The following is a 27,193-nucleotide window of genomic DNA, read 5'->3' as shown; positions in this document are numbered from 1 at the left end:
GCTGTTCAGAAAAATTAATATTTTTATGGTAAATCTTTCAATTACTATTTTTTTGAACAAAAAATTTCATAAATCCATTTGAAAAAAAAATTGTAAATTGAAATTTAATTTTAATTTTAAAATTTTTAGAAGAAAAAAAATTTAAAAAAGTTTTAGAAAAAAAAAATTAAAATAATTTTTTCTCTCCTAAAAAGTTAATATTCCTTCATTGGGAGGGGGGCTACGGCCCCTCCAGCACACCCCATGCAGATGCCCATGAATATATATGTCCCTCACAGTTTCCAAATGATATAACAACAAAAAACAGGTCCCTGATATATTAATGATGAAATTGTTACTTTTCAGAGAGCAATTATTGTTAATGTTTAAAGTAGATTGGATTATTTTTAGTAATAAATATGATTAATTCTGCCTTCATTTGCTACAAAAATAATTGTATTGAATGAATTAAAGGATTATCTTAGATTTATTATTTATTACTTATCAATGAAGGTTTTTAGAATTATATAATTAATTTCAGGAAACTTTAAAATATAAGCTTAATAGAATATTCATTGATTTAAAAGTGTATGTAGGGCTTCAATCAGTAGTAATGAGTGATTAATTAACAAGAATGAATTTCAATACTGATGAATGCTGTTTAAATCAAATACAAATTTGAAAGAGTACAAGATCTTTAAAAAAACAAAGCACCATAAAATGTAATATAAGCTTCTTTTTTTTAAATAAATGAATTTAATACCTAGATGTGTATACACTATACATATAACATGTCCTAGAAGGCTGGAAGTGCTTTTTCTTGTTGGTAGTCTTAACAGGCTTTTTTATTATGCAAAGATGCTGTAATTATTATTAAATTCTAAAAGACAAAACAGACAGAAGTCTTTGTTGGATAAGTCCTGTAATGAGGATTCACAATAGAGTCATTCCAGCCTATAGAAGGAGTGTCCTCAGGAGGTGGGTTGGAGGGGCTGTAGCCCCAAAATTAAATTTTTTTTTCACTGAAAATTTGAAATTTAATTTTACAATTTTTTTTTCCAAAAAATTTAGTTTTCTCTGAATAAAAAGGGATTTTTAAATTTTTACCAAAAATAAATATTTTCAAAAAATTTTATAAAATTTTTTGTGAATGGCTGTTGATTTTTGAAATGTTTTTAGAAAAAAAATAATATTTGAAATTAATTTTACTAAAATTTCCAAAATATTTTAATTTTTGGTTGTTTTTTTTTCCAAAAAAATCCAAAAATCAAGCCACCTGTTAAATCATAGATTTGTTTCTACTGAAAGTTTAATATTTGAAATAATTTTTTATCTGAAATTTAATTTTTCAAATCTTAATCAAAAAATTCAATATCTAAATTTTTTTCTTTATACTTGAAATTTTATTCAAAAATATATATTTTTTTGTGAATGGCTATAGATTTTTGAAATTTTTTCAAAAATATTTAATAATATGAATTTAATTTATTCCATTTTTTTTTCTTTTCAAATCTAATGAATTTTTTTTTTTAATTTCTGAAAAATTTCATTTTATGGGTCTTTTTACAAAAAAAAACATCCAAAAACCAAGCTACTATTAAATGAAGATTTTTATTTTTAAAGAAAATTTAATGTTTGAAATTTTTTGAAATTTTGAAATTTTTTTCTAAAAATTTAATTTTTTGTGAAATAACCATAATTTTTTGAAATTTTTCTATTAAAAATTAAATTAAAACCAGTACTTCACTATAATATTACTGAAAATAATGTCTTTTAGAGGGCGTCTTAAAATTTCAGACAAGACCAATTTTAAGTCCTTTATTAAGGCCAATACAACACCAGTAATAATTGACTATTAATACATAAGAACTGAGGTCTATAAAAATATATGGCTATATGCTTGGATTGTTTTAATTCATTTAGAGGACTTACTCTTGACATTTATTGTACAAAGTGCTAATGGAAAAATATTTCAAATATTGACAGAAAATTAACACTTTTTTGAAAAAAATGGCTAATATTAAATTTTTGGATAAAAATCTCAAAAATCTACAGCTATTACAAAAAATTAATTTTTCTGCAAAAAGTTTCAAATGTAATTTTTAAAATAAATTTGCAAATATGAAATTTTTTTTTTTTTCAAAAATCCATAGTTCACGAAAATTTTTTTTTTTTAAAAAAGTTTCAAATATCAATTTTTTTGGAAATAAATTACAAAAATAAAAATTTAAATATGAAATTTTTGCAGAGAATTTCAAAAATTCTAAGCTATTAACAGAAAATTAAATTTTTTGAAAGAACAATTTCAATTATTAAATTTTCTAGCAACAAGCAAAAATTCCTTAACTTGGGGCAGGGGAGCTACAGCCCCTCCAGCCAACCTCCTGCAGACGTCCCCAATATTATCATTTATCAAATATATTTATAACTTGTGAAGGAAATCAGAACAAACAAAAAAGAAAAATAACATATTTACAACTTTAACAAAATCTGTAAAAAAAAAGATCAAAATACTAATCAGAAATTAATTAAAATATTTATAATTCATATATTTAGCATTGTATGTGAATAACTCCAATTGGTCCAATTTAAATGGATGATGACGTCACTGCCACATATCCGAAATGTCACCATTTATTAACGATGGAACGTCTTTGACGTCCAATTTGAACGCGCTCTGAAAATTTGGAACAAGCACAGAATTACGTAACTAAATAAAGAAATGTTCTATTTATTTTTCAACTTCTTTTAATAATATGAGCCTTCTAAATAACGTTGACTGGTTAAATTCAAATGAACATTTTTTAAGGTGAAGTAAATAATTTTTAGCGAATTATAATTGAATAATAATTCCACAGTTCAGGGAGAAAAATGGTATGACAAGGGTTATCAAAAGGGAGGGCCTCATGATCAAGGAGAAATTATCAGTTTGTAAGAAATAAATTTAATAGTAAAATAGGGAAAACTAATTTTGAAGGGGTTTATTATCTAAAATAAATTCAGGAGTGGGGCAAATACTTTTAAGTTTGTAACAAATAAAAAAAATTGACCAGCAAAATCCTACACACCCCACTGAATAATAAAGGTAACGGATGTGAAGAATGCCCATTTTTTACACCGATCCACCTCAAGCATGATTATTAGGGGTTATGTACGTATATATAATGGAAGTGGTTTACAACTGCAGGCACTAGCTAAAATATAAAAACAGATGGGTATTTGGTAAAGAAAAAAACAAAAAACAGTTGAGTCAAGGTTAATAGAAATACAAGGTTAGACCATCATGTAATGGGACTTGCTAGAATTTTATACCCTCCAATGAATGACCAAATTGTTAGGAGATGTTCCTCGTCCATCAACATTATCTGAATTTTTAAATAGAATTCTCTCTGGAGTGAGACAAGTCTCTGAATGTCCAGAAGGAAAAAAATATCCTACTTGATTTCGCGGAAGGATTAAAATACGAATGCCCATTAATCATTAATTAAATAAGTATAAATCTGGTTATATTATTGTGGAGAGAACATATAAAAAAGTGCTCATGAATGGTAGATTGTGATATTGATGATTTGTATTGCAGTTGCTGGATTGTGCGTGGGAGTTGTTGCTGAGTTATCAGCGTAAGTCCTCTAAGGGGTATTCATTGTATTTCATGCACTAGTGATCAATTTGATGTATCATACCGACTGCTGGGGAAGACAGGCTGATTTTGACAAAATACGTAACCAATCATAGCCTTTAACGTCGCTATTGCTAAAATTTTCAATTTGATGTACCAGTAGTTACATAAATAAACGGACTAATTTTTAAACGCTTATACCTCGAGGTTCCATGACCGGAAATAAAAAATTCCAGGTCAAGTAACTCTGTAAATCTTTTGGCTTTGTTTTTCTTACTTGCATCAAACAAAGTCGTTTACGATGAATGACGAGGCCAAACGTCATTTGGTTGCCACTCTCCTCCGCGCCTGTAGGTCTGTCAAGGAGATAATCAAGGACACTGGAATATCCAGGACTACTGTGTTCAAGGTCCAGAAGCTTGTCAAAGAGGGAAAAGATGTGAAGGAGGGTGTTCGGACCGGCAGACCACAGAAAATCAATGTGGATGAGGTGAAGGAGGTCTTCACAAAAACATTTGGCCACCTCAATCACCTGATTTGTATCCCTTTAACTACAGTGTGTGGTGGCAAATTGAGAAGAAGGCCTGTGCTACCCACCACCCAAATTTGGACTCATTGAAGGCCAGTGTCAATGAGCAAGGGGCAGCGATGGAAGAGCATTACATCACCAATGTGTGCAAGGCCTTCTGCGGGCGCTTGGAGGGTGTCATAGCAGCTGATGGCGGTTGTATTCAGTAATTATATTAAATTTATACGAGTATAAATTCTCTATTAAATAATTCTCAAAAAATACGTCATACGAATATTATTACACATTTTATTATTGACGAAAAACCCCAATTACTCATACACTATGACGTCAATATTAATAACCGTCGTGAAAGTCAAACATCAGTCGCACTCGCGTTATAGTATAACCTTGTATTTCTGTTGACCTTGAGTGTAGCAATTCTAAAAGGTGAAGCGATTGATGAGTACGCTTTTTTTTCCTTTTTTGTCAATTATTTAATGGGTCATCGTGGTATTAACATCTCCCTCTATAAGTTGGATCTTCGCCTATCTCTGACTTAATTTGATGTACCAATGCAAAATAACATAATAAGATATTGTACTTAAATATAAGACAATTATAAAATTGTTATTGGATATGTAAATCCTCTTTATAGCAACTTTCTCTAATAATGATGTCGACAAGGGTCTTACTTCAGTAGCACAATATGTCTTTATAATACGTACATTATGGTAAGAAATTTGAGCATTGAGTAAGTCCGACACATCAAAAAGCAAATTTTCATAAAAAATTGTGTACATACAGCGACATCTGCAGGATTATATCTATATTAAATTTTTTTTTTTAAATGTGAAAATAAATATATTTTGTATCCAAATTTCAAAAAATTATTTTTTTTGGAAAATATTTCAAAAATTCATACGTATTAACAAAACATCAAATCTTTTGAAAAAACTTTAAAAATCCAATTTCAAACATTACATTTTATGAAAAAAATTTCAAAAATCTACAATTATTCATAAAAAATTCAAATATTAAATCTTTTAGAAAAAAATTTCAAAAATCCAAAGCTATTCACAAAAAAAAATTGAAAAAAACTTTCAATTTTTTAGTAAAAAGCAAAAATTCCTTAATTTGGGGATGGCTTGATTATTCAATCATTATTGGGGATTGCTCACTGCTTAACAAGCTGTGATTTGTCTAATTTCCCCAATCAACCTTCAGAACACTGATATAGGAAAAAGGAAGCAGATACATCGACAGCTGATCAACCAATTACGAATAAATTTTTGGATTAGTGAGTAATTCGTTACCTATGTATATTGTATCACACAACCTTTCACACGAAAAGAAACAGAAAATCAGTCGATAGTTAGTCAACTCTGGGCACAAAGAGTATAATTATTATTCAATAATAATCGACAAGTGTTGACAAGAGCTCATTCTAATTTAACCAATCAACATTCAGAGCAACACTGATTAGGGTAAAAGAAGTAAAAAAATCGATAGCTGACAACTAAATACAACGTACATTTTTTTGTAAGTGAGGTATGTCTTTTATTGTTGGAAGGTTGGGAGAGATGGAAGTATAGAGATCCCTTATTTTGATGATGGATGATTGTCCATAAATAATATTTAAGCATTAAAAATGACGTTATGTACTTTGTAGATTTAATGAATAATTTTAATAACAATAGTTCGTTCAATACAACACGACTACGTCTAAGCATAATACTTACTACTACTGTTAACATAAGAATAATAATAATAATAACGCAGCGAGGGTTAGCCCTAACTAACTAAAATGGAAATAACATTGAAGAAGAAGAAGAGAACTGAAAGAGGGAACAAGAGGGAAACAACGCTCGCTGGCTCTGCCCTTTAAAAATGGAAGAAGAGAGGGGGAGAAGAAAAATGTAAAAAAAATAAAAAAAAACAGAACCCAGTTTGAGGATGACAATCTTCGAGGACGTTGTAAACATTCTACTCTAAGAGCTGTTAAAAATATAATTCTTTTCATCTCACCCTATATATATATATACATAAAATATAATTCCACTTAAATAAATAAATATTCATACAACAAGATAATCCCAACTAATTTAAAAAAAAAAAGCAGTTATATAAATGATGGACAGTGAACATAAAGGCGTGAATATGGGGGGGCTCTCAAGTTCAACAACCACTGGATCAAGAGCAGCAGCAACCGCATTAAGTCTGCAGAAATCCTCATCCAAACACGCGGCAGGAGGACTACCAATTATTCACAACAGCAAACAATACCCCGTGTTCAAGACAGAGTTTGGCTCTATGAAAGTCAAGTCTGAATCCAAAACACCCTACTCGGATGCAACTCAGGTTTGATGATTCTACTTATTTATTCAGTCAGTAATGAATCAGCAATGTTACTTAATTTTTGAGCAACTTTTTTATTCAGCACACGACTGATAATTAGTTCCTTACAAAACATTACAAAATGATTAATAAAAAAACAACAATCATCTTTTTTTTTTTTTCTCTTTCATTTTTTAATCAGCTGATACTATATATCTGTTACTAAGCTGTTTTTGTATAGACTTTTTTTTTTTTCTTCATTTTCTGTTCCTCCTTTCTTTTATGTGAGCTAGAAGCAGACTTATAATAATGTTAATCAATATTTTTAAATGGTTAAATCTCTTACGTTTTTATTGGTAGCATTGTTTCTAAATACATTCATTTCATTTGATTCTTTACACAACATTCGTATGTGTCTACTATTCATCAATTAGCTAAACTATATAAGTAACAAAAAAAAATGCATCGCAGACAGTCAAACTTTGTATAATATTTGCAGCAAATATAACAGATACAAAGTGCTATCATTACATGAGACTTTTTAGTAATTATATCCATCTTATAATACTATCACTAAGTTAGTTACATACCACATGATGTGGTTCAATAGAACCGTCTTTGAATGTTTTGTCTCCTTCACGACCCTTCAAAGTCTTGTCTTAGTTTTGATCCTTTAAAGTATTGCTATCGTTTTGGTCTCAATCCTTCAATGTCTTGGCCTTGGTAAAGGTAGACTTGATCCCAACACTGCTTTGTAGCACTTGAATATATTAAACTGTCTGGTATAAGGCCAAAATAATAAATAGCCCGGATTATTTGAATCACTATTAACGCATTAGTAATAAATAGATTCTTTTCACTTATTTTTAGAAATGTGCATTTCACTAAAAAAGTTAAATATCCGTAATTCGTGTTTCTAATCCATGAATATAATAAATACTACTACTCTGTTAAGTTCTGATTTTGCTTAAAACTACATGTAGTTTTAAGCGCATTTTTGAAAGGGAATAATAAAATCCACCATTTGAATAAATTTGGAAGGAATTCAATTGTTGTTAATAGAATTTATGTCATAAACAGTCTAGTATATCCACATTAGGGATAGGTTTCTCGAGATAAGTAAAACAAAAAAACTATTTTTTTTTTTCATTAAAGTCTTCATATCCTTTTACTCTCCATAACTCAAAATCTTGGTCTTGGATAAGGTCATCTTGACCACAACACCAACCCACTGGCCTAATAATACGGACTGCTCAGGGTTTTATCTTACAAAAAACACATATCCCCTAAAATTTTTAACTTGACGTATATTTGTAGTATTGTCATTCAAATGATTTAGTGACTTCTGTTCGATTCAGTGATTATTGGTACTCCTATAGAAAAACATGTATTCGGACTAGGATTGTATCGGTCCTTAATATGGGCCGTCTTTATTATCAATCCTTGAAAAATGTTCAACTCTCAGGACAGCATAATTATTTTTTCTAATATTTTACTAAAATACTTCACTTTATCACGTGAATTCTTTGATTAAAAGTTTATATATTTTTTATGATGCAGGATAATAGTTTCCTTAATATTCTTAATTTATGCCTGATCAAAGTATATATTATTCTTATAAACATTGTATGTTTATACCTCCAAGTTAATCGAAATATATTGATATGATCTTTCTTACTGAAATATATCTAATGACGTCGCCATTTATCGAGCATTCTTTCGTGGGATGGCTTTTGCGTTCAATTACAACGAATTCTTAGGATTTAGAACCTAACGAGATGTCAAAAGTTTGGGACAAATACATCTCCAGTATGCATACACATATTAACCTTAATGATCAAAGTTTTTTCCACCATATAGTTATAGAGGGAGATAAATTCAAGGTCTCCCTGTGTGAGGAATTAAACTTGTTTCTAGATAATATGATATTGATACACATATTTGTACGCAGTCAATTGAAGTTTAAATATATATATATTTGCTGTTGTTTAATGGAAGATTTACATAATTCGTTAGTGAATTATTATTAATATGTACATATCTCGCAACCTTTCCTTCTCAAAAAATAGGTCAAACATCATTTGACAGCAATGAGACGGTTCTTCTTTACTCTGATGTTATTCTTGATTTAGAAGTATAAGTTCAACCCATCAACTTTCAGAACACAAATAAATGTTTTAAAAAAGACAGCTGACAAAAGTACAATTTAATTTTCATATCACTGGGATTTTGTTACATTATGTACCTAGATAGATTAAACTTATGCAACTTCTCTTCAATTATTGATTAATTGAATTTCTTTACTCAATTCTTAACTTCGATTCTGCTCTAGAGTTGTCATTAAAAATTATCAAAGTAGCGAGTTGAGAGTGTTTGTAGGTTGGACGAAGGTAACTCAATTTTGGAGGGATGGTTTTTTATATATTATTAAATATAATTATTCTTCAATAATATGTAGTGGGGATTATTCAGAGCTTATCACCTATAAGTGTTTATTGGAATTCAACCAATCAATGTTTAGAAAAACAACAATAATATGGGGGAGAGTTGTAGAAAAATCGACAGCTGACACAAAAATACAATACATATATCAAATCCTATTCCTTTCCTTGATCATCACACAACCGCTTTCTCAATGGCTTCTAGACATAACAAAAATAAGAGTGTTCTTTCAAACCAACCCCCTTTGACTCATCTCTCTTCTGAGTAACCAGGAGTTATTATAAATCTCTTGTTGTCATTATTTTTCTGAGACATTGAACGTATATACTAGGGACTCAGGGGTTGAATTAGTATTGAGGTCATCAGCATGTAAATATTTCATAAGATTATCAAAAAAGCATCTGATTACGTCATTAACTAACAAAAACCCTTCGTCACGGATGGTTATTCTTTTTAAATAATAATAATAGAGTGACCAACTGAGCTCTTTTGACGTCCTGTCCAAGGACTGTGTCTATAAATTCATGATATTTGCTATGTCAACACAAGATCAATTTTTCTCAAAATTGACTCTCGATTACATTGGTATTCTTCCACGACGAAATTCCTTCAATTTCTATCAATAGGTAATTCTAATTAACTCATGATTTTTCTCCTACAAAGAAATAAATGATATAAAGTATAGTTTGTAAGGTACATGTTTCCAGAGTCAAAAACAAATGACGAAAACTTGACCCCTTTTGAAAGTCTATTACATTTCTCATTGTTGATTAGGGTGGTTTGACGTTCACATTTTGTCGAAGTTCGATTACAGGTTGTAAGGAAAAGGTTTCATTTGGTTTGAAAATTACAAATGCCAAATTGCATTGTCCTACGATGTCATTTTTAGGTCGTACATATCCATCAAATTATGAAAAAAGGTGAAGACTCTTTACTTAGTGAATATTGATACTAAGAATATACTTTTAGTTAATTTGCATTTAATAGTTTTGATAGACATTTTTTTAACTTATAAAAAGTATTTATAAAGTATTTTTCTAAATATGTCTTATGGAAGAAAAAAAAAGAGAGAAAAGATAGGATAATTTGGTGTCCTCTGTATAGCGCGCATCCTTTTTCTTAAATTTTCAGTAAGGAAAGTTCACATTTTTCTTATATTATTCTCTCTTTTTGATTCATAGAGTAGCTTCAGAACAAAACTTTACTAATCTTTATTAAAGGTTGGAATTATGTATATCAGAACGAATTAATACAAAATAATGATGAATGCTGTATTTGAATCCTTATTAAGCGAAATTAAGACCTTCAAACTTTGAACAATATGTGCTACCTAAAGATGACATCTTAGGGTAATGGCATTTTCCATAGGTTATTTTCTAACTATATGACATCTTTTCCGCACTATCTACTATCTAAATTCGAAAAAAATACTCAATCAAACCGGTCTATTGTTGCTCTCAATTCTACAAAAAAAAAGTATCCATAAATGAAGACAAACAACTTTGTTATAAAAAAAAAAGAACACCTTAAAAGAATTCATATTTTAATAGTTATTTAAGATTTGTTACTTATAAAATATTTTTCTATATTTACTCAGCTGTTAAGGTTGACTGATGGAATAAAAAGTGTTGCTCTCTGTAGGGCCCAAACATAATTTTTTTGGCTTATAAATGTATTTTCATGTTTCTCAGCGTAAAAGCAATGAAGAACATAGCATATATTGTTGAGTAATGTTATAATTGCATTGTGAAGATGCATTTTCGCTACTTGAAGTGCTGTCATTTGGAGCTATACCAAAGGATCATCCTTGTGTATAGAAATTGACGATAATTATTCTTTGAATAATACATAATATATAATCCAGTCTCCATTTTGAAAAAAATATATTCCATCTTGCTTTTGGGCTGAGGAGCCATATATCAAGTATGGACAATGATGTCCTTCATGGCAAAACACGAATGCAATGTTATTACACTGTTATTTTTAAGTAGATATAAAAAATGCCGAAAATATGATCCATATATGTTGTATACTTTATGTTTGTGAGAAGGAATAATCCTTGCCTAATACGTACGATCGGATTTTTAATCCATCTCTTTATTTATAATGAGGGGGATTACATTTGTATTCTTATACGACGAATTATAGTCAATTTTTATCAACAAATTATTCATATGAACCCTTCGGAGGCGTCGTAAATTGCACTTGACGTAGCAAAAGTTTAATTGTCTCAATAAAAGAATGAGAAATTGATAGATTTTTTAGTTACAAGGGGGCCATTTTGGGATCAACATAAGTATCTTTAATCAAATAAATGTTATAAACTATTGTTAAAATTCTTGGCTATCTTAACTCATCCCACAAATTGAATACAAAGCATATAATTGTCTCAAAAACTGGGTGTTGCAATGAAATGAGGACACTCCTCTTAACTTTTATAGCTCAAGGCCCTGTGAAACAATTTCAAAGCATGAAACTGCGTCAGAAACTATTAATGTTATGTTTGTTTTCTTGTATCACACGTCATTTTCATGCTAAAAATCACTTACGAAAGAGAGTCTCGGATCAACTTCTCTGCATTTCTTTAGGCCGTAATAACTCCCATAGAGATTTTTGAATAGCTCAAGGTGTCCAAAAACATAGTCTACCTCGTCAAGTAGGGGCTTGCCAGCAGTGAGACTGGCAAACGGCTCACTGAAGTTCCTCTGTGAAAACAGCAACAAGTTAGACTTTTGGTGCAAGTCGATGTGGCCTCCTACAGCCCTCAATTGAAGTTGATTGACATGAAGTTCTAGCCATATGTGTAGTCAAGGGAATACACCATCTGCCACCCGGATACGTCTACTGAAGGGTCTATGGACAATGGAAGAAAAGGAGCGAGGCGACTATCTGCAACGGATGTGTAGCCATTACACCTCCTTGAGAAGTAGTTTTTCTCAAGGAGGGTGTGAAGTAATTTGAAAAATTATATGTAGCTAGTAGCACTATTTATTTGCTTTTGAAATTTTAATTGGAAAATGTCATAATTTTCATGCAGTAGCAGCCGGTTTGTCTATGAAATATTGGGTTGTTTTTATACACAAAGTTAAAAATAAAATGAGGATTTTCTCCCATTTTGTTTTTGAGCTTACGCAACACACATCGGGTATGTACATACTTCCAGTTTGCAGCTTTATGACTATAAAAAAATTGTTTAGTTCAATCACATGTACATATGTTTTCTTAATACGAATGAAAAATAATATGATTTTTTATTTCTATTATGAGGATTTTAGTTTTGAATATCTAGTGGTCAACAATAAAGCAGGCCAGGATGATTGCTCTCATGCAAAATGAGTTAATATTTGAATGATGCACAAATTCCACTCACAAATTATTCCATTACAATTAGAGAATATGACAGATTTTTATATACATATTTGAATGGTATTTTATCGGTCTTAAATATATGTTGCTTCATATCTCAATGGAAGACACTAAACCATTGTTTCGTTAACTTTTTGTTCCGGGTAACATTATTGAAATAATTAATCAAACCTCAATGGGAACAAAAAGCTTCTTTTGAATAATCAAAACATACAATTTGAGGCGCAAAGTTTGAGAAAAACTGCTCTAGACTATTGCTAACCCCTATGGATCTATAAATGTATTAATGGTCTGATGAGAAGTAGGAGATAATCAAGGCTATAAAAAAGTGGGAAAACATGGAGGTTCCACAGTTTGCTGACAAAAAGTTGCCAACTACATTTGAGCACATGGTCTTCAATCAGCCATTGTATTTATGGCTTTAGATTGTAGTGGTAATGAAGTCTATTTTTTCAAAGAAATCTCAAAAGTACACGATATTTCCTCGAACAAATACTTTATACATCAAATACAAATTTATTCATTCAATTATACAAGCAAATCAGTTGAGTAATACGTAATAAGTCGTATAAGTAATAAGAATCCGTTTCTTCGCGCATTAGTTTGTTTTATTATTTTATTATTAAGTAGACTTCTACGTTCTCGAAGAGTTAGGAAAGAGGGAATCCAATGAACACACTTCTAACTTGATCATCCATTTCAAGAGATGCTCGAATTCAGAATTCCCTATTCCACGAGAGACGACATGATTAAAAATCATCCAAGCCATGTCTGTTTAAACTTCGTATGACGTCATTGTACTTGAGAATACACATGATGTCATGTTATAAACAATGTATCGAAAAAATCGGGTTAGTCCGATTTTTTGAGACCGAACTAGATTAAAAATTTTCCTTTGGACTGATCTAGACCGAACTTTTCTTTGAGACCGGTCTAGACCGAGCTTATTTATTAGACGAAATTATTTCGGTCCAACAAAAAATATAACGCTCTCTGACTGGTTTAGGATTTCCAGACCGAAGCCCAATACTAATATTTAGTATACTACCTACCTCACTCTTTACAAGATACTATGGACATAGAACACAGAGTTATCTCCCTAACTCAAAAATATATATTTTGTTGTCAGCAATGAAAGTTTCTCCCTACTTTTCTCCAAATCAACGTTCTGACTGTTGATTGGTTGAGTTTGAATTATCTCATATTAAGCTGTGAATAATTCCAATTAGTTATTAAATAATGATTACATAGTTGGAAGAATTGCCTTACTACAAATGATTTTGAGCCTGTTTCTTTTTGAAGGAAAGGCTGTCTGTCTGATTCAATAATAGAGAGGAAAGGAATATATATATTTAAAAAAAATCACATTCTATGATGAGACCATAATCACGCAGCGTCTCAGCCCAAAACAGGGCCACTACTAATCTTTTATTTAAAAATGTACTTCATTCTGTCACTCACAATATAATCCTTTTCAATGATTAATATTTGAAATACTGATAGTTCTTTTGGTACGGGGCCCCGTAGCAGAATATTTGTAGAGGGATATCCAGGATACTCCTTCTAGAATGTTCCTACATTTAGTTTTAACAGATTTGTCGTCCTAATAAGAATCCCTGATCATTGTTTAAAGGATCAGACTTTTTTATCCATGAATATGAAGCATGGCATTTTGAGTTGAGTGTATTTTGATAGTATACGGTAATTGAGTATTTACTCAAGTACATATTTTTTACATCTACTATTTTAAGTCATAATAAGTCCTTCTGTTAAGACTTTAATTCATTTTTTTTTTACACTACTCTCTGTATTTATGTACATATATTGTGTTTCGACATACATATTCGTTAATGCTTCCAAGGTCTTTTCCGTCTCTATTCCCTTCCTCTATCGTCTTTATAATTATTATATAGAATTTGTAATCTACATACTAGGGTTTCTGATTTCCCGGGAAATTGTATTTAAGTGGGATCCCGGGGATTTTTTTTGATTTTTTATTACGGGAATATGTTAGTAAATAATATATACTTTACTGTTGAAGTATTTCTTTTTATATTTAAAGATGAAATAATTAACTTTAAGCATGTCCAAGGACTACTAGAGAGAACGACTAGAGACGGAATTGAGTTAGCTATTAACTGTAGTTCAAATACTTCATTGCTCTCTATTTGAAACAATAACAATAGACCAATGAATGAAGAATATTAAATGAATTAAATTTGAGGACTGTAGTCAATAGCTGTCTCAATTCTGTCCACAGTTCTTCTCTCTGATAGTCCTTGGCTAGTCTTATACCTAATATATATATTTTCATATCTGATTTTCTTAATTTTTATCATTATGTGTAATAGGGATGTGAAAATTGTCGAAATCCTCGTGAGCATGTATTTAAAAAAAATATATATATATTCTGGTCATTTTAAAAGAAAGATATAATTTTCTTTGTGATGTACACTCCCCATGATTTCGACCATTTTTACATACCCAATAGTGCTCAGGTTTTGTTTTTTAGATCCTGTGGGTCCCGTTTTTGTTTTGTTTTTAATTCCTTATAAAAACTTGGTATAAAAACTGAAATAGCAGTTGATAAAAGAGCTAATTTTTGGTGGAACTAGAGGTTGTATAATTGTGAAGAGAGGACTTAGTGGATCTACTTGCTCCATGTTCTCACCTTATTTTAGCGGAGCAGAACAACGCAGGAAAGTTCTTAATAGCAAGTTCTTCAATGATGAAGTTGTGCTCGATCGAATCAAAAGCTTTCTCAAAATCGAGACATATCAGTACACAGTGTCTTCTTAATTTATTTTCGCCTGACCAACTATGGATTGTAAGAACATGGGCACACCCTCCATTTAAGGTCCGGTCCGAAAACCAAACTGAGTCTTTGGGAGAATATTTTCTAAATTTGGTTTTATTCTTTTTGTTAAACAACTAAAATAAATTTTATATTCAGTTTCTAACAAAAATAAAAATTGGCATCATTAACTTTAAGTGTGATGTTTGCAACTAATATCCTTTAGCAGGGGCGTTTGGGGGGCTGGAACACCCCCCCCCCCTAAAAAAATGAATGAATATTTGTTATGAACAATTACAAATTATTGCTGTAGAAGAAAAAAATTAATCAGAACACTGGTATTTTGTTTTTGGTTTTCTTAGGAAGTAAAAATTTTAATTTTTGAAATTTTTCCAATAGAAATACAAAAAAAAAAAAAATGCATACTATAAGGGATAATGTGATAATTAAGTAATTGTATATAGATAAAACTCTCTTGAAATTTATTCATCCTTTTTTTAAGTATAAAAATAAATACTTAAATTTCATTTTATATATTATTTACTAATATGATCCCAAAATATATTTATTTTTAAATCCCGGGATCCTGCTCTACGACAATTTCCCTGTAGATGAAAAACTCTAGAGATACATACTTATATACAATGTATTATAATTTAACATTCATATGTGTTATTAAAATGTTCAAATAGCGTTTTGTTTTGTTTTAAATAAAAATAAAATAATGAAGGTGTAACAGCTATTATTTTGCACTTGATTGATCATTTGTGAATTATTGCCCACTTGTCTGCAATAATGTTATTAATTTTCATTTTTTAAATTTGTTTTTATAGCTACTATCTACATAATATACCTTATCAATGTTTTCGAAATCCTATTCGTTTGCATGGGTATGTGATTTTATATTTGTACAAAATGTATTTCATGCAAAATTATATCACATTGGCCCTACTCCCTCGTCAGACTCATTGAATAATAATTATCACCAATCAGGGATATATTTGCTATAATTACTATAGATCCTATGTAAATTGCAATTATGTACTCGTAATGAGCTCAAAAGAAATATTAGGACTCGATCAAAATATTGAAGGACTTGGATTTGTTAGAAAAGAAGTCACCTTGGACTTGCAGTATCATGGCTTTTATCTACCTTGGGTGTCTGAGTGATATCTAATGATAACTTGTCTCAGAAGTGTTCCAAGTTTATTTGACACCAGTTCCCGTACTCCTCAAAGCAAATTTCTGCCTCATATAATGTGGTATTGATCCAGGGATGAACTTTTGTCATACAAACTTTAAATAGGTTTGCTGGTTTATTTTGTGACCATCTGGAGTCCTAAAAAAGGGATAATTTATTTCCATTCGAAGCTACGGCTTCGAATGGAAATGGGAACAATTTTTTTCTTCTCTTTTTGGATCCATCGGTGTTCTTTCTTTTTTTTGACACTTTGTTTTCGAATTTCAATTTTTATTAAGAAAAAGTTGAGTCACATAGAAGAAAACGGTTTACCTCGCTAACATAAAAATATAGAATGTATTTTGTTGTCAGCTGTGGATGTTTCTCCTTATTTTATCAGAATCTTTGTTTTACACGTTGATTGGTTGAATTAGAATTGATTCTTTTAAAGTTGAGAACAGTACCCTGCAATTATTGAATAACAATTTCAAGACTGGGAGGAATTGACTAGTTACCAACTGATTTTGAACCTCTTCTTCAGTTTCTTTTCATAGGAAAGGTTACGTGATACAATAAATACATCAACGTGTGAGGTACATATGTACATGCAGGGTAGTTCAGAATTAGAACCCCATAGAAAATTTGTCACAGATTATGGTTTATATTAATACTTTTTTACTGAGAATAAATACTGTCTTACAATCGACAAATATTTCATCACATGTTCTTGCCCAATTTTGATCAACTTGGCATAGACGCCTTGTCCCTGACTTGAAGTTTGTACGTACAACGTCCTCCGAAAATTTTATCCACTTATTTGACTTTAGAGAGTCCTTCCTGAGCCTGAAAACTGCATTGACATCCCCTCTACCGTACCTTACATTGCAGGGTCAAAGAGGTTCAGATCAGGTTAGTAGGAAGGTTAGACCATCATGTAGTCAGGCCAGCTAGAATTTTCATGAATCTTACCGACTGCTGGGCAAGATAGGCAGATTTTGACAAAACAATCAACAAATAAGTCTATGATTTGCTATTGCTGTAATGTTCAATTTGATGTATCGTGCCGACTGCTAGGCAAGAAAGACGGATTTTGACCAAACACGCAACCTTTTATACACTATGGCGTCAATATTAAAAAGTGTGGTGGATGTCAATCATCAGTCGAACACGCGTTATGTCATAAGCTTGTATTTCTATTAACCTTGGCTAAGAGGAAGTCCAACAGTGCTCAGAATGGTCTGAGACCCATTCTTGCACTTCAATTGCAGTAATGGCTTGGGTAATTCAGCTGCAAATATCTCTAACTTAAGACAAGAAATATAATTACGCACCACGTGTTCTCAACTACTGACCCAGTATTTTGGAAAAATACTACAGTAATTTACTGCTACCTAAGGGCCATTATATGCAATAATATCCAGTGTCAAAAACATGGCATTGGCCCTGTATACTGTTTTTACTTCATAACTACATGTAGTCCAATATTTCATAAGGATATTTAAATCCATTATAGGCATTTTATTCAATTTTTTTAGCCATAGTTTAGCTACGATATGACCCGTTCAACCATAAACTTATCTTTTTATTGTAAGGATACATTTTGACTACATTATGTACAATTTGCAGTACAGACAAAGGGTTAATTAGAATAATAATTTTGTTGATACAAAATTGATGATACTTCATTGTAGAAGAACTCATTTTATCCCCGCTCAAAATAGTCTAGCTTGTTTTTGTGTTGATCTGATACTCATAGTCTTTTATACTTTGTAAAAAGACTGAGCCCTTTTTTTTTTCATTTGTTGTTCGTTAGTTTCAAGTATATAGGCTACGGGCTGATGATATTTACATCTGCTTGAAATACATACATATTTTTCGTTATTGAGTCAAAAGGAAAAAGAGTTAGTTAACATGGAATCGGTGGATGGGAATAATATGTATACAATATTGAATGTTGTACATTACATATTACATAATCCAATGCTGAATTGAAGTAAAAAGAATACCCTAAAAGGAGAGATGTTGTTTATATTTACGTACGATACACTCCTTGCTGTCTCTATATATGGAGTACATTTAGAGAAAATCATTTAAACTAAAATCTTAATATTTAATAAGCGAGAATTTTGGTTGTTGCAATCTGAAGAATGTTTGGAAGGAATTCCTGCCTAAACTCCTCTTAAACATTCTTCAAGCAATTTTTTTTAGCGTATCGCCAGGTCATATTTCAGGGAAATCTACGACAATAGTATTATTATTGAATCTGCAGACTAGTGATGTAACAGACTCCTAATTTGCGGTTCCATGGGGATATTTTCTATAACGATTACCGCTTCTTAAGAGATCCCAATTAAATTTTAGAAGTTATGTTCTGGTTCGTCTATTAGGCTGTTGATCCAGTTCTTTCTTAGCCTATGTTCTCTATAAATCGTACCTTCGTTTTGTAATTTCCTTTAATAAGAAACAGAAATCCAAAATCAGTTGGTAGCCATCCTATTTTAGATTCAATTCTTCCCAACTAATGATTATTGATTAATTGTTGGGAACTTGTCACAGCTTAAAAAGAGCAAATTCTAATTCAACCAATCAACATTCAGATCACGGATTAGGAGAAAAGAAGCAGAAACATACACAGCTGTACAAAAAATACAGTGTATATTTTTGTGTTAAAGACGTAATATCAGAGACGAGCAAGAACTGGGTTTTTTTTACGTATTTTGAAAAACGATTCGTGGGTAACTCTCTTTTCTCAGTTACCCAGTTCTGGAACCGATTCCGACCCGCTACCCAAGAAATCACTACTATATATATATGAGTACTTGGTCAAATACATGCTAGCGGTAGTATCTATTAGGCGTCGACGAACATACACAGTTTGCTTCAATATTATGTAAGAAATCCTTAATGTTACTCCACGTTTTGTATGAGGTCACTTAATTGTTAGTTACTCAATACTTATATTTCATCCACTCTAGAATTAAAGAATGTGAATAACAGCTTTAAGATGGTGTGATGAGCCAGGGATTTTTTTAGTCTCAAAGAGGCTTCCTGGCTGAGTTTTACTCCTTAAATATGAGTTGACCTGAGCCCATTTGAGATTTCATTCATTTTTAACAAAGACAATTAATACGTACTCACTGGATTGTTTTGTTATTTCTTAGATCTATTCAGTCCTAAGATACCCTCATAAATGACTGTACATGCATACAGACAAACTTAACTTTATAGGTTTACAAAAGTAACCATGAAATGAAGAGCATGGTAATTCCATTACTCTGATTAATGCGTGCTTGTACATTCATTCCTTTTAAGTAATTACTATAAAAAGAAGATGTAAATACGTACTTGTATATAGAAATCCAAATGAGTGATAGATACATAAATATACATTATATGTAGGTACTACTCTGTTTAAATTAGCATTAAGTTTCTAGCCAGTAGGTAATTAAAGAGACCATGCCTAAGACATTAATAAAAACTATGTTTTATTGTCCAAAGTTTTGTGAAAAAGCCCGCCCTTCAAAAAAAAGAAAGGAGGAAAATCTGTCAATTTACGCTACAAATTAGTATATATTGACGTTGATTTATTTACGTCGAATGTAGTCTTTTTAAGCTGTTAATATGCATACTATTAACAGCTTCTTACCTCCATTATATACCACAACCTTTCATAAACATAAAAAAAAAAGGAGAGATCCAAAATCAGTTGATAGTTGTTGACCAATTCTTTCCCTTTCAACTGTAGAAATATTATTGAATAACATTGTTGTTGTTGTTGGGAATGGTTCAAATTAACAAGATGTAATATGAATTAATATTCAAAACGCTGCTAAGGGAAAAGAAGAAGCAGAAAAATCAACAGCTGACGACAAAATACAGTGCACATAAATTTTTATGTGTTAGTATGTAAAGAATTATCTAGGGGTTGTGTGAATGACGTTACTGGCTAGCAACAGTTGTATGAGAGTCTTGGTGTCTCTCTAATCTTAGAAATACAAGCCTAATGAGTCATTATAAAAGGTTTGTTAGGCGTCTCTAATATTCGCTGGTATATAAATATGTTAACCTTGTGTATCAGATGATAAATTCTGAATCTCGAGAGTTCGGGGGATTGTAACTAAAAAGCATGCAATTTGACAATTTTGAATGATCGACACTTGCCATAAATCTCTAATTTTCACATATACAGGGAGAGGGGATCAAATTGTCGCCTACTTTAAACCTTGATAACTTGAAGACGACATTGTCAAATAAAAAACCGGTTACCAAATAGGAAAGCTATTCTCGTCAGCTGACGATACGTAGTTCAGTTAGCATAATACCGTTATCATATGAGGAGATAAAGAGCTATAAGTGGAACGAGGAGCTTTCGAGGTCCGCCGTAGTCAAGGCATTGGTTAATAATGGAGGTGAAATCTCCAATTCAACGATTGTTTCAACCTTAGGAGTGAATTTACAGACTATTCAGCGTATCCGTAAGAAGCTAGAGGACACACGGGATGTTGATGCCACCATAAAGAGGGCACCCAAGGAGGACGGCGCCGACAGGAAGGTTAGGGACACCGACTTTGTCAACAAGGTGAAGAAGATGGTTGAGGATGACCCTACCAGGTCCATAGAGGTCGGGGACAGGCCTTGGGTGTAGCAACAGGACTCAGCACCCTGCCATGTGTCCAAAATCTCTATGCAGTGGTTAACTGAGAACTGTTATGACGTCGTAACCAAGGATTTGTGGCCTCCTAACTCTCCCGACCTTAATCCTTTGGACTCTTATGTCTGGGGCTATGTCGAGAGACATACCAACAGACATCCCCATAGCACCAAGGCCAGCCTGATGGACTCCAAAAAGGAGATATTTGGCAACATGGACAATGAGATGGTCAGAAGAGCCTGCGGCCGGTTCAGAGGCCGTATTGAGGCCGTTATTGATGCCAACGGTGATTATATCGAATGAATGGCTACTCTATACCTATATGCTCGTCATAGTTTTGATTTTCAATAAAAAAGTTAAAAAATGTATTTGTGTAGTATTTAGTAGAAAAATATTTTGGCGACAATTTGATCCCCGCTCCCTTTATATATTGCTAAAATAGCATATCAGCTATTAAATTTGGTCTTGAAATAAAGGAGAGAAAAAAGAAGGTGGCATTATTATACTGCTTCATTTCAAAGCAGCTTTTATTTACCCATTTAAAAGGGTATCCTTTCGAAAAAGAAGTAAAATAATTTATTGAATAAATTGGCATTATGTGACATTTTTTCATTTTTATTGCAGAGTCTAAATATTTGTTTGACTCATATTGACTCACTTTGCAATAATTAGGACAGAATGTCAAAAGCTTAATAAAAGATATTGTTCTCATAAAACTATATGTAAATGGAAGAATACTTTTTTTTAATGATTTTTTTAATGATAGTCGACCATGAGTGTTATGCATCTTTATTTAGCTACTAAGCCCTTCCATTTGTAAATTACCAACTTTACACACTACTAACTACTAGTCAATTTCAAATGGAAAGGTTGAGAGTTTGATTTAATGAGAAGTAATATGTGTATATATTTAGTAGTGTTGAAACACGGTCTAAGATTTTTTTTTTCTTTTGTTCAGTTTTAAGTGTGTGTGTTGTTTTTTTAAAGACAATTTTGACCGATATTTCGATCCAGACCGCAATCTTAGACTATCTTCCAAAATTAAATCGTTTTCGAATCGTAGACCGATTTATTAGGAGGCAATCAATGGACCGATTTGTTTCTTCACGTCGTTCCTTTTATTGTGTCTCACAACCTTTCATACGAAAAGAAACTGACTAAAAGGGTCAAAATAAGTTGGTAGTTAGACAGTTAGAAGCTAATTCTTCTTAGCTAAAGAAATATAATTCAATAATTGTTGTAAAGTCCTCACAGCTTAACAAAAGCTAACTATATAACAACCAAGGTTAATAGAAAAAAAAAGGTTAGATCATCATGTAGTTGGGCTTGCTATAATTTTCAATTTGATGTAACGTACCGACTACTGGGCAAGACAGACAGATTTTGACGTCATAGAGAATAACAATGGTATATTAATACCATGTAATGCTACAAATTATTCGATTAATAGTAAGAATATATATATATACTCTTTGACGTCACTATTAAAAAGCGTGGTGGAAGTCAATCATGTGTGAGAAAAGCGGCGTTATGGTATAACCTTGTACTTCTATTAACCTTGATATCAACCAATCAACGTTCAAAACACTAATTAGGAGAAAAGAAGCTAAAACAATGACAGCTGAGAGCAAAATACCCTGTATATTTTTTGTACTGATTTGAGATATATACAACACATTTAATTTCATATTTTTCAATTTTGGAAACAAGTATGACTTTATCGAAAGAATCGGTTTAGTCTGAATTTTCAATGAGGTCGATCCATACCTAACCCTTACCTTAGAGATAGGTTCAGACCGAACCCCAACACTAGGTAGTATTTAGTTGTATGCTATATTTAAAAATGAATGCTCTTTTCCTGACTCATGCAAGAATTCATTTATATGTATGTATGTATGTATATAAATTATTTTCATTGTAAGATTCATTTATTTGATGATTCATGAGTCGATTAAAAAGTATGCAGGGCTATAAGCTGGCTATACATATAATATCTACTCTACTCCCCTTTCTGCGTGTCATTCTATCAAATCGATAATTATATTTATTAAATGTACTTTTTAAAACATGTTCCTACTGAAAAAAAATCAGCCTCCTTTAAGGTTTGAAATCTAAATGTTGTAGTTCTTTTATAATTTGACCCACTAATTCATATTTTGTATTTCATCTTTTACAGACCAAAAAGCACAAAACGAACCACATAAAACGTCCCATGAACGCATTTATGGTCTGGTCTCAGTTGGAGAGGCGTAAAATCATCGAAGTCACTCCTGAGAAACATAATGCGGAGATTTCAAAGGAACTTGGACGTCGATGGAAGCTCCTTGTTCAAAAGGATCGACAGCCTTACATCGATGAAGCAGAGAGGCTTCGAGTCTTACATAACCAAGAGTACCCTGACTACAAATACAAACCCAGGAAAAGGAATAATAGTGGAAGTGTGATCCTTCACTCAAGTGCTAATTTGAGTAGTAGTAATATCAGTAGTCCTTCTCTTACTACTACTCAACAGTCGTCATCGTCAGTCATGAACAACAATAATAATTCGTCAGTGAATGTATCAGTAAAATCTACTTCGATATCGAATGCTGCGAATCACATTAATAACCTAAGCAGTCATTCGAATGCTAATTTGAGTCAACATCATATACGACCCTTTAGCGCCTCTGGTGCTTCCTCCTCCAAAACATACCACAAAACCATAATAAAAAAGGAAGCAGGGACCAGCACACCAAATAAAATTCGTATCCTCCATACAAGACATACCGTTCTACCTCCTCCTAATATTACGTTTAATAGTAATTTTCGAGACATTATCGATGACGAAGATGATGAGGATTCTATTGGAAATGATAAATTTTTATTTTTTGACCGTTTTCGTTCAGAAGATTCTCCAGAACCAAATCTACTAGATGCATGGGAGACTCGGAGCTCCATTAGCTCAGAAGGATCATCTTCATCAATTTTTGACTTTTCTGGATCCGAAAGTCTCCTCAGTGATATTGGGATTTCGGATTTAGATGTTCCAAATATTTAAAAGAAAAACTTCTTCTTTTTTTTTTGTTAAATAACCCCTCCGTTTGGATTGTTTTTTTGTATAGGTATACATAAACATTTAAAAAAAAAACGAAGCAAAATATCCCATTTGATTTTTGAGTATAATATTTACTATATATACCTCTCTTTATAAATCAAATTGGGATATTTTATGAAACATTTTATATAAAATAACAATCTCAATATTCATACCGTGTAAAATAAGACTGCAGCTATCGTCATAAAACAAAACAAAAAAAATACGATTATTATTTAGACCACATCTCTCAACTCTTTTAATTTTTTTTTTTTTTTTAAATTAAAATTCAACAAATATTTTATTCAAAAAGTTTTAAAGTAATTCCACCAGTAATTAAATACGGTTCATCACCAATCCTTTCAAGGGCAAAACCATAGAGAAAGATTCAAATAAAACATAGAAGGAGGAGTCAATGGGATTTATGTCCATTGATGTTTGACCTAATATAGATCAATCTTAATATGTATGTGTCATAAATTCATCTGGGCAAAGGGGTACACGTTATTAACTTGATTGTATCACGCATCCTTTCATCCAAAAAAAAATACCACAAAAAGGCCCAAAATGAGTTGGTTTTTAGTCAAATCTTCCCAAAATTTGTGACTATTCGTGAATTATTTTTGGCAATTGTTCGCAGCTTAACAAAAGCTAGTTCTAATTCAGGCAATCAACGTTCGGAAGACTTATTAAGAGGGGGAAAGCAGTAATAGCAACAGCTGACAACAAAATATTCTGTATATTTTTGTGTTACAGAGGTAACTCCGTGGATAATGGTTATAATTACTGTGAAATAGTAGCAGACATTCACCATTAAGTCCTTTGTTGTTAGTTCCACTATTTAAATATTTGCAAAAGAATACTGATAGTAGTTGTTTCAAATACTCCGGTATAATCGTGGAACCAATTACCCAGATTATTTGTAGAAATAACCAAATATTATTCATAAAACAAATGTGGTGCCATCAATTTAACTTCATTTAACAGATTTATTCCATGTTCTAAGTCTATATTAGTGTTGTTCAGTTCGGGTACTATACTAACCGCTATTTGCAGACCCATTACTTCATAAAAAATGACCTGAGGATACCGTTACCACCCAAATCTCTGAACCCGACTCTCCTTAATAAGATTGCCCTTTTAATAAGTCCTCAAATTTCTGAGCTAATCTCCATGCCAAACAAAAATCCTACGGAGGCTCTTTTAAGTGTATGTGAATTACCCTTGACGATATTTTGGTTTTGTTTTTAATCGAAAAAGTGTCAAAAAGTACGGGTACTATTTTTGGTATCCGAACTAGTTCAAAAATATTAGTAGTACCCTGTCTCCTCACCTATGTTTTTTCAGGTCATTCTCCATGGGGGAAGCCCATTTTCATTAGTAACATAATATATATAATCGAACTATTGCACAAAATTTAACTTACATAACCTTTTTGCAATCATTTTAATTTGAAGTCAATACATACCTATTTTTGTTCTTCTTCCCTCATTACAAAAATATATAATTTAACAAGAGACTCAAAGGAGCTTGTATTTTATGATAAAAAATATATCTTGATATAAAAAAGTCTTTCATTTGAAGTAATTTTTTTTTTTAAATTCTGTTTGCTTCACCAAAAAATAATTAAATATAAACAAACAATTGTTTGCCATTATCATGTCTGTTTTTTTTATAAGCTACGTACATATTATAGAAAATACATAATTAATTAATTATTCATAGATACATACTACATACATATATATTTATAGGATTCACTCAAAAAAGTTTAAATAATAATAATTTAATGATAGTAAATACTAAATATTCATTCGTTTGGAACCGATTTAATAAAGTCTGAGTGGAATTTAAGTCTGAAAATACAGAAATCAATCTTGCCCAAGAGTTAAGTTATAAAAAAATGACTTTAGAAATAAATAAAAGTATTCAAACCTTACAAATTATGTCATAAATATCTTTATCTATCATTATTAATTTATCATACTTATTAGTTGAAACAAAGAAACAATTTTTCATGTGTATAACGTCGTACTGTTAGGCATTGATTATAATAATAATAATACCTAATTAATTGTAGAATGATTTAATTAATTAATTAAAAATCGTAGTTTCGTGATGTAATTATATACCTAAGTGTTTTTTCTCTTCTTTAAGTTCATATTACATAAGTTGATCACTTTAAATTAACGAGAAACAAAATGTAATTACATTTTATAAAATAACTAAATATTCTTTTTTTTTTTAGAAGTTAGTAGGTATTATCTATCATATTAATCATTATTACTTAAAGAATTTTTTCTTCTATGTGTCCAAAAAATACAAAAAAAATATTTTCAAAAATACACTCGTCATTAAAATTATACCTATATTTCATGTATGGGATTTGGGCATCAAGTTTTTATATTGGATATAAATCATTATTAATATTATTACTTGTCAAATGGTGGAGCACCTTAAGAAAAACCCACGACAAACGGAATACATAGTATATTGTTTTATCATCAATATATGTAGTTGCAAAAATGCAATATAGAGCTCTTTTTTGAACAAACAAATGCTCACTATCCAATAGCTACAAATTACATATTAACTTGCCTTCATTTCCCTATTCAAATAATGAAAAAAACAACATATATTTTTATATTCGTTAGATATTTTTTGTGTTATTATGTAATTAAAGACAAATAAAAAAAAAATAATGGAACGCGTTCATTTTTTATAATTATTACATATTCATGAACATTGTGCGCCTATGTGTTAAGCAACAGACAAGAAATTCGTTTGGAATATCGCAACCTTATTCAGTTTGACTTTCACGCAACCTAGCGCATGACTTTATTTCTAAATTTTGACAATTTTAGTTATCATGGTATAAATATTATTAATTCCAGTACTAAGACAAGGCAATTATGCAAGGATTCGACATCTTATCAATATTCAAAGCTGACGAGCTTTGATTTTAACTAGGAATTTTTTACAGTCATGAAGTATATTCCGTATTTAGGTAGCGTTCGTGAAACACTACATGTAAACCATCTTTCATTCTTACATATAAATATAGGAGCCTTTCTTAAGGATTTTATTTTGATGGCCCAACTCACTGAACCCTCAGTTTGATGCTGTGAATGCTATAAAATTATTGCCATGTCCAAAATTGATTTCGATTTTTCGCTTAATTAATAATTAATAGGGGCATCCGAGGGATTTTATATATCTATTAATACTTAAACAACATATTAAA

At 31.1% G+C, this 27,193-nt stretch overlaps 1 protein-coding gene across 4 annotated transcripts; it reads left to right on the top strand.

The window, feature by feature from the left end:
* The first annotated feature begins 6,052 nt into the window (after nucleotides 1-6,052).
* On the top strand, nucleotides 6,053-26,656 carry LOC121118155 (uncharacterized). 4 transcript variants are annotated; one of them, XM_071888928.1, is made up of 4 exons: nucleotides 6,053-6,467; nucleotides 23,053-23,977; nucleotides 24,139-25,985; nucleotides 26,243-26,656. In XM_071888928.1, the coding sequence occupies exons 1-2, from the start codon at nucleotides 6,237-6,239 to the stop codon at nucleotides 23,911-23,913; spliced, it is 1,092 nt and encodes a 363-aa protein (XP_071745029.1). In that variant the 5' UTR covers nucleotides 6,053-6,236; the 3' UTR covers nucleotides 23,914-23,977; nucleotides 24,139-25,985; nucleotides 26,243-26,656. The 4 variants fall into 4 exon arrangements, with proteins under 4 accessions (XP_071745029.1, XP_071745030.1, XP_071745031.1 ...); XM_071888929.1 differs by having other exon boundaries at nucleotides 6,054-6,467; nucleotides 25,944-25,980; XM_071888930.1 differs by lacking the exon at nucleotides 24,139-25,985 and having other exon boundaries at nucleotides 6,054-6,467; nucleotides 26,348-26,656.
* Nucleotides 26,657-27,193: the final 537 nt, after the last annotated feature.

Source organism: Lepeophtheirus salmonis, chromosome 5, assembly GCF_016086655.4.
Source record: "Lepeophtheirus salmonis chromosome 5, UVic_Lsal_1.4, whole genome shotgun sequence".
NCBI lineage: Eukaryota > Metazoa > Arthropoda > Copepoda > Siphonostomatoida > Caligidae > Lepeophtheirus > Lepeophtheirus salmonis.
This window is presented reverse-complemented; position numbering and strand designations above follow the sequence as displayed.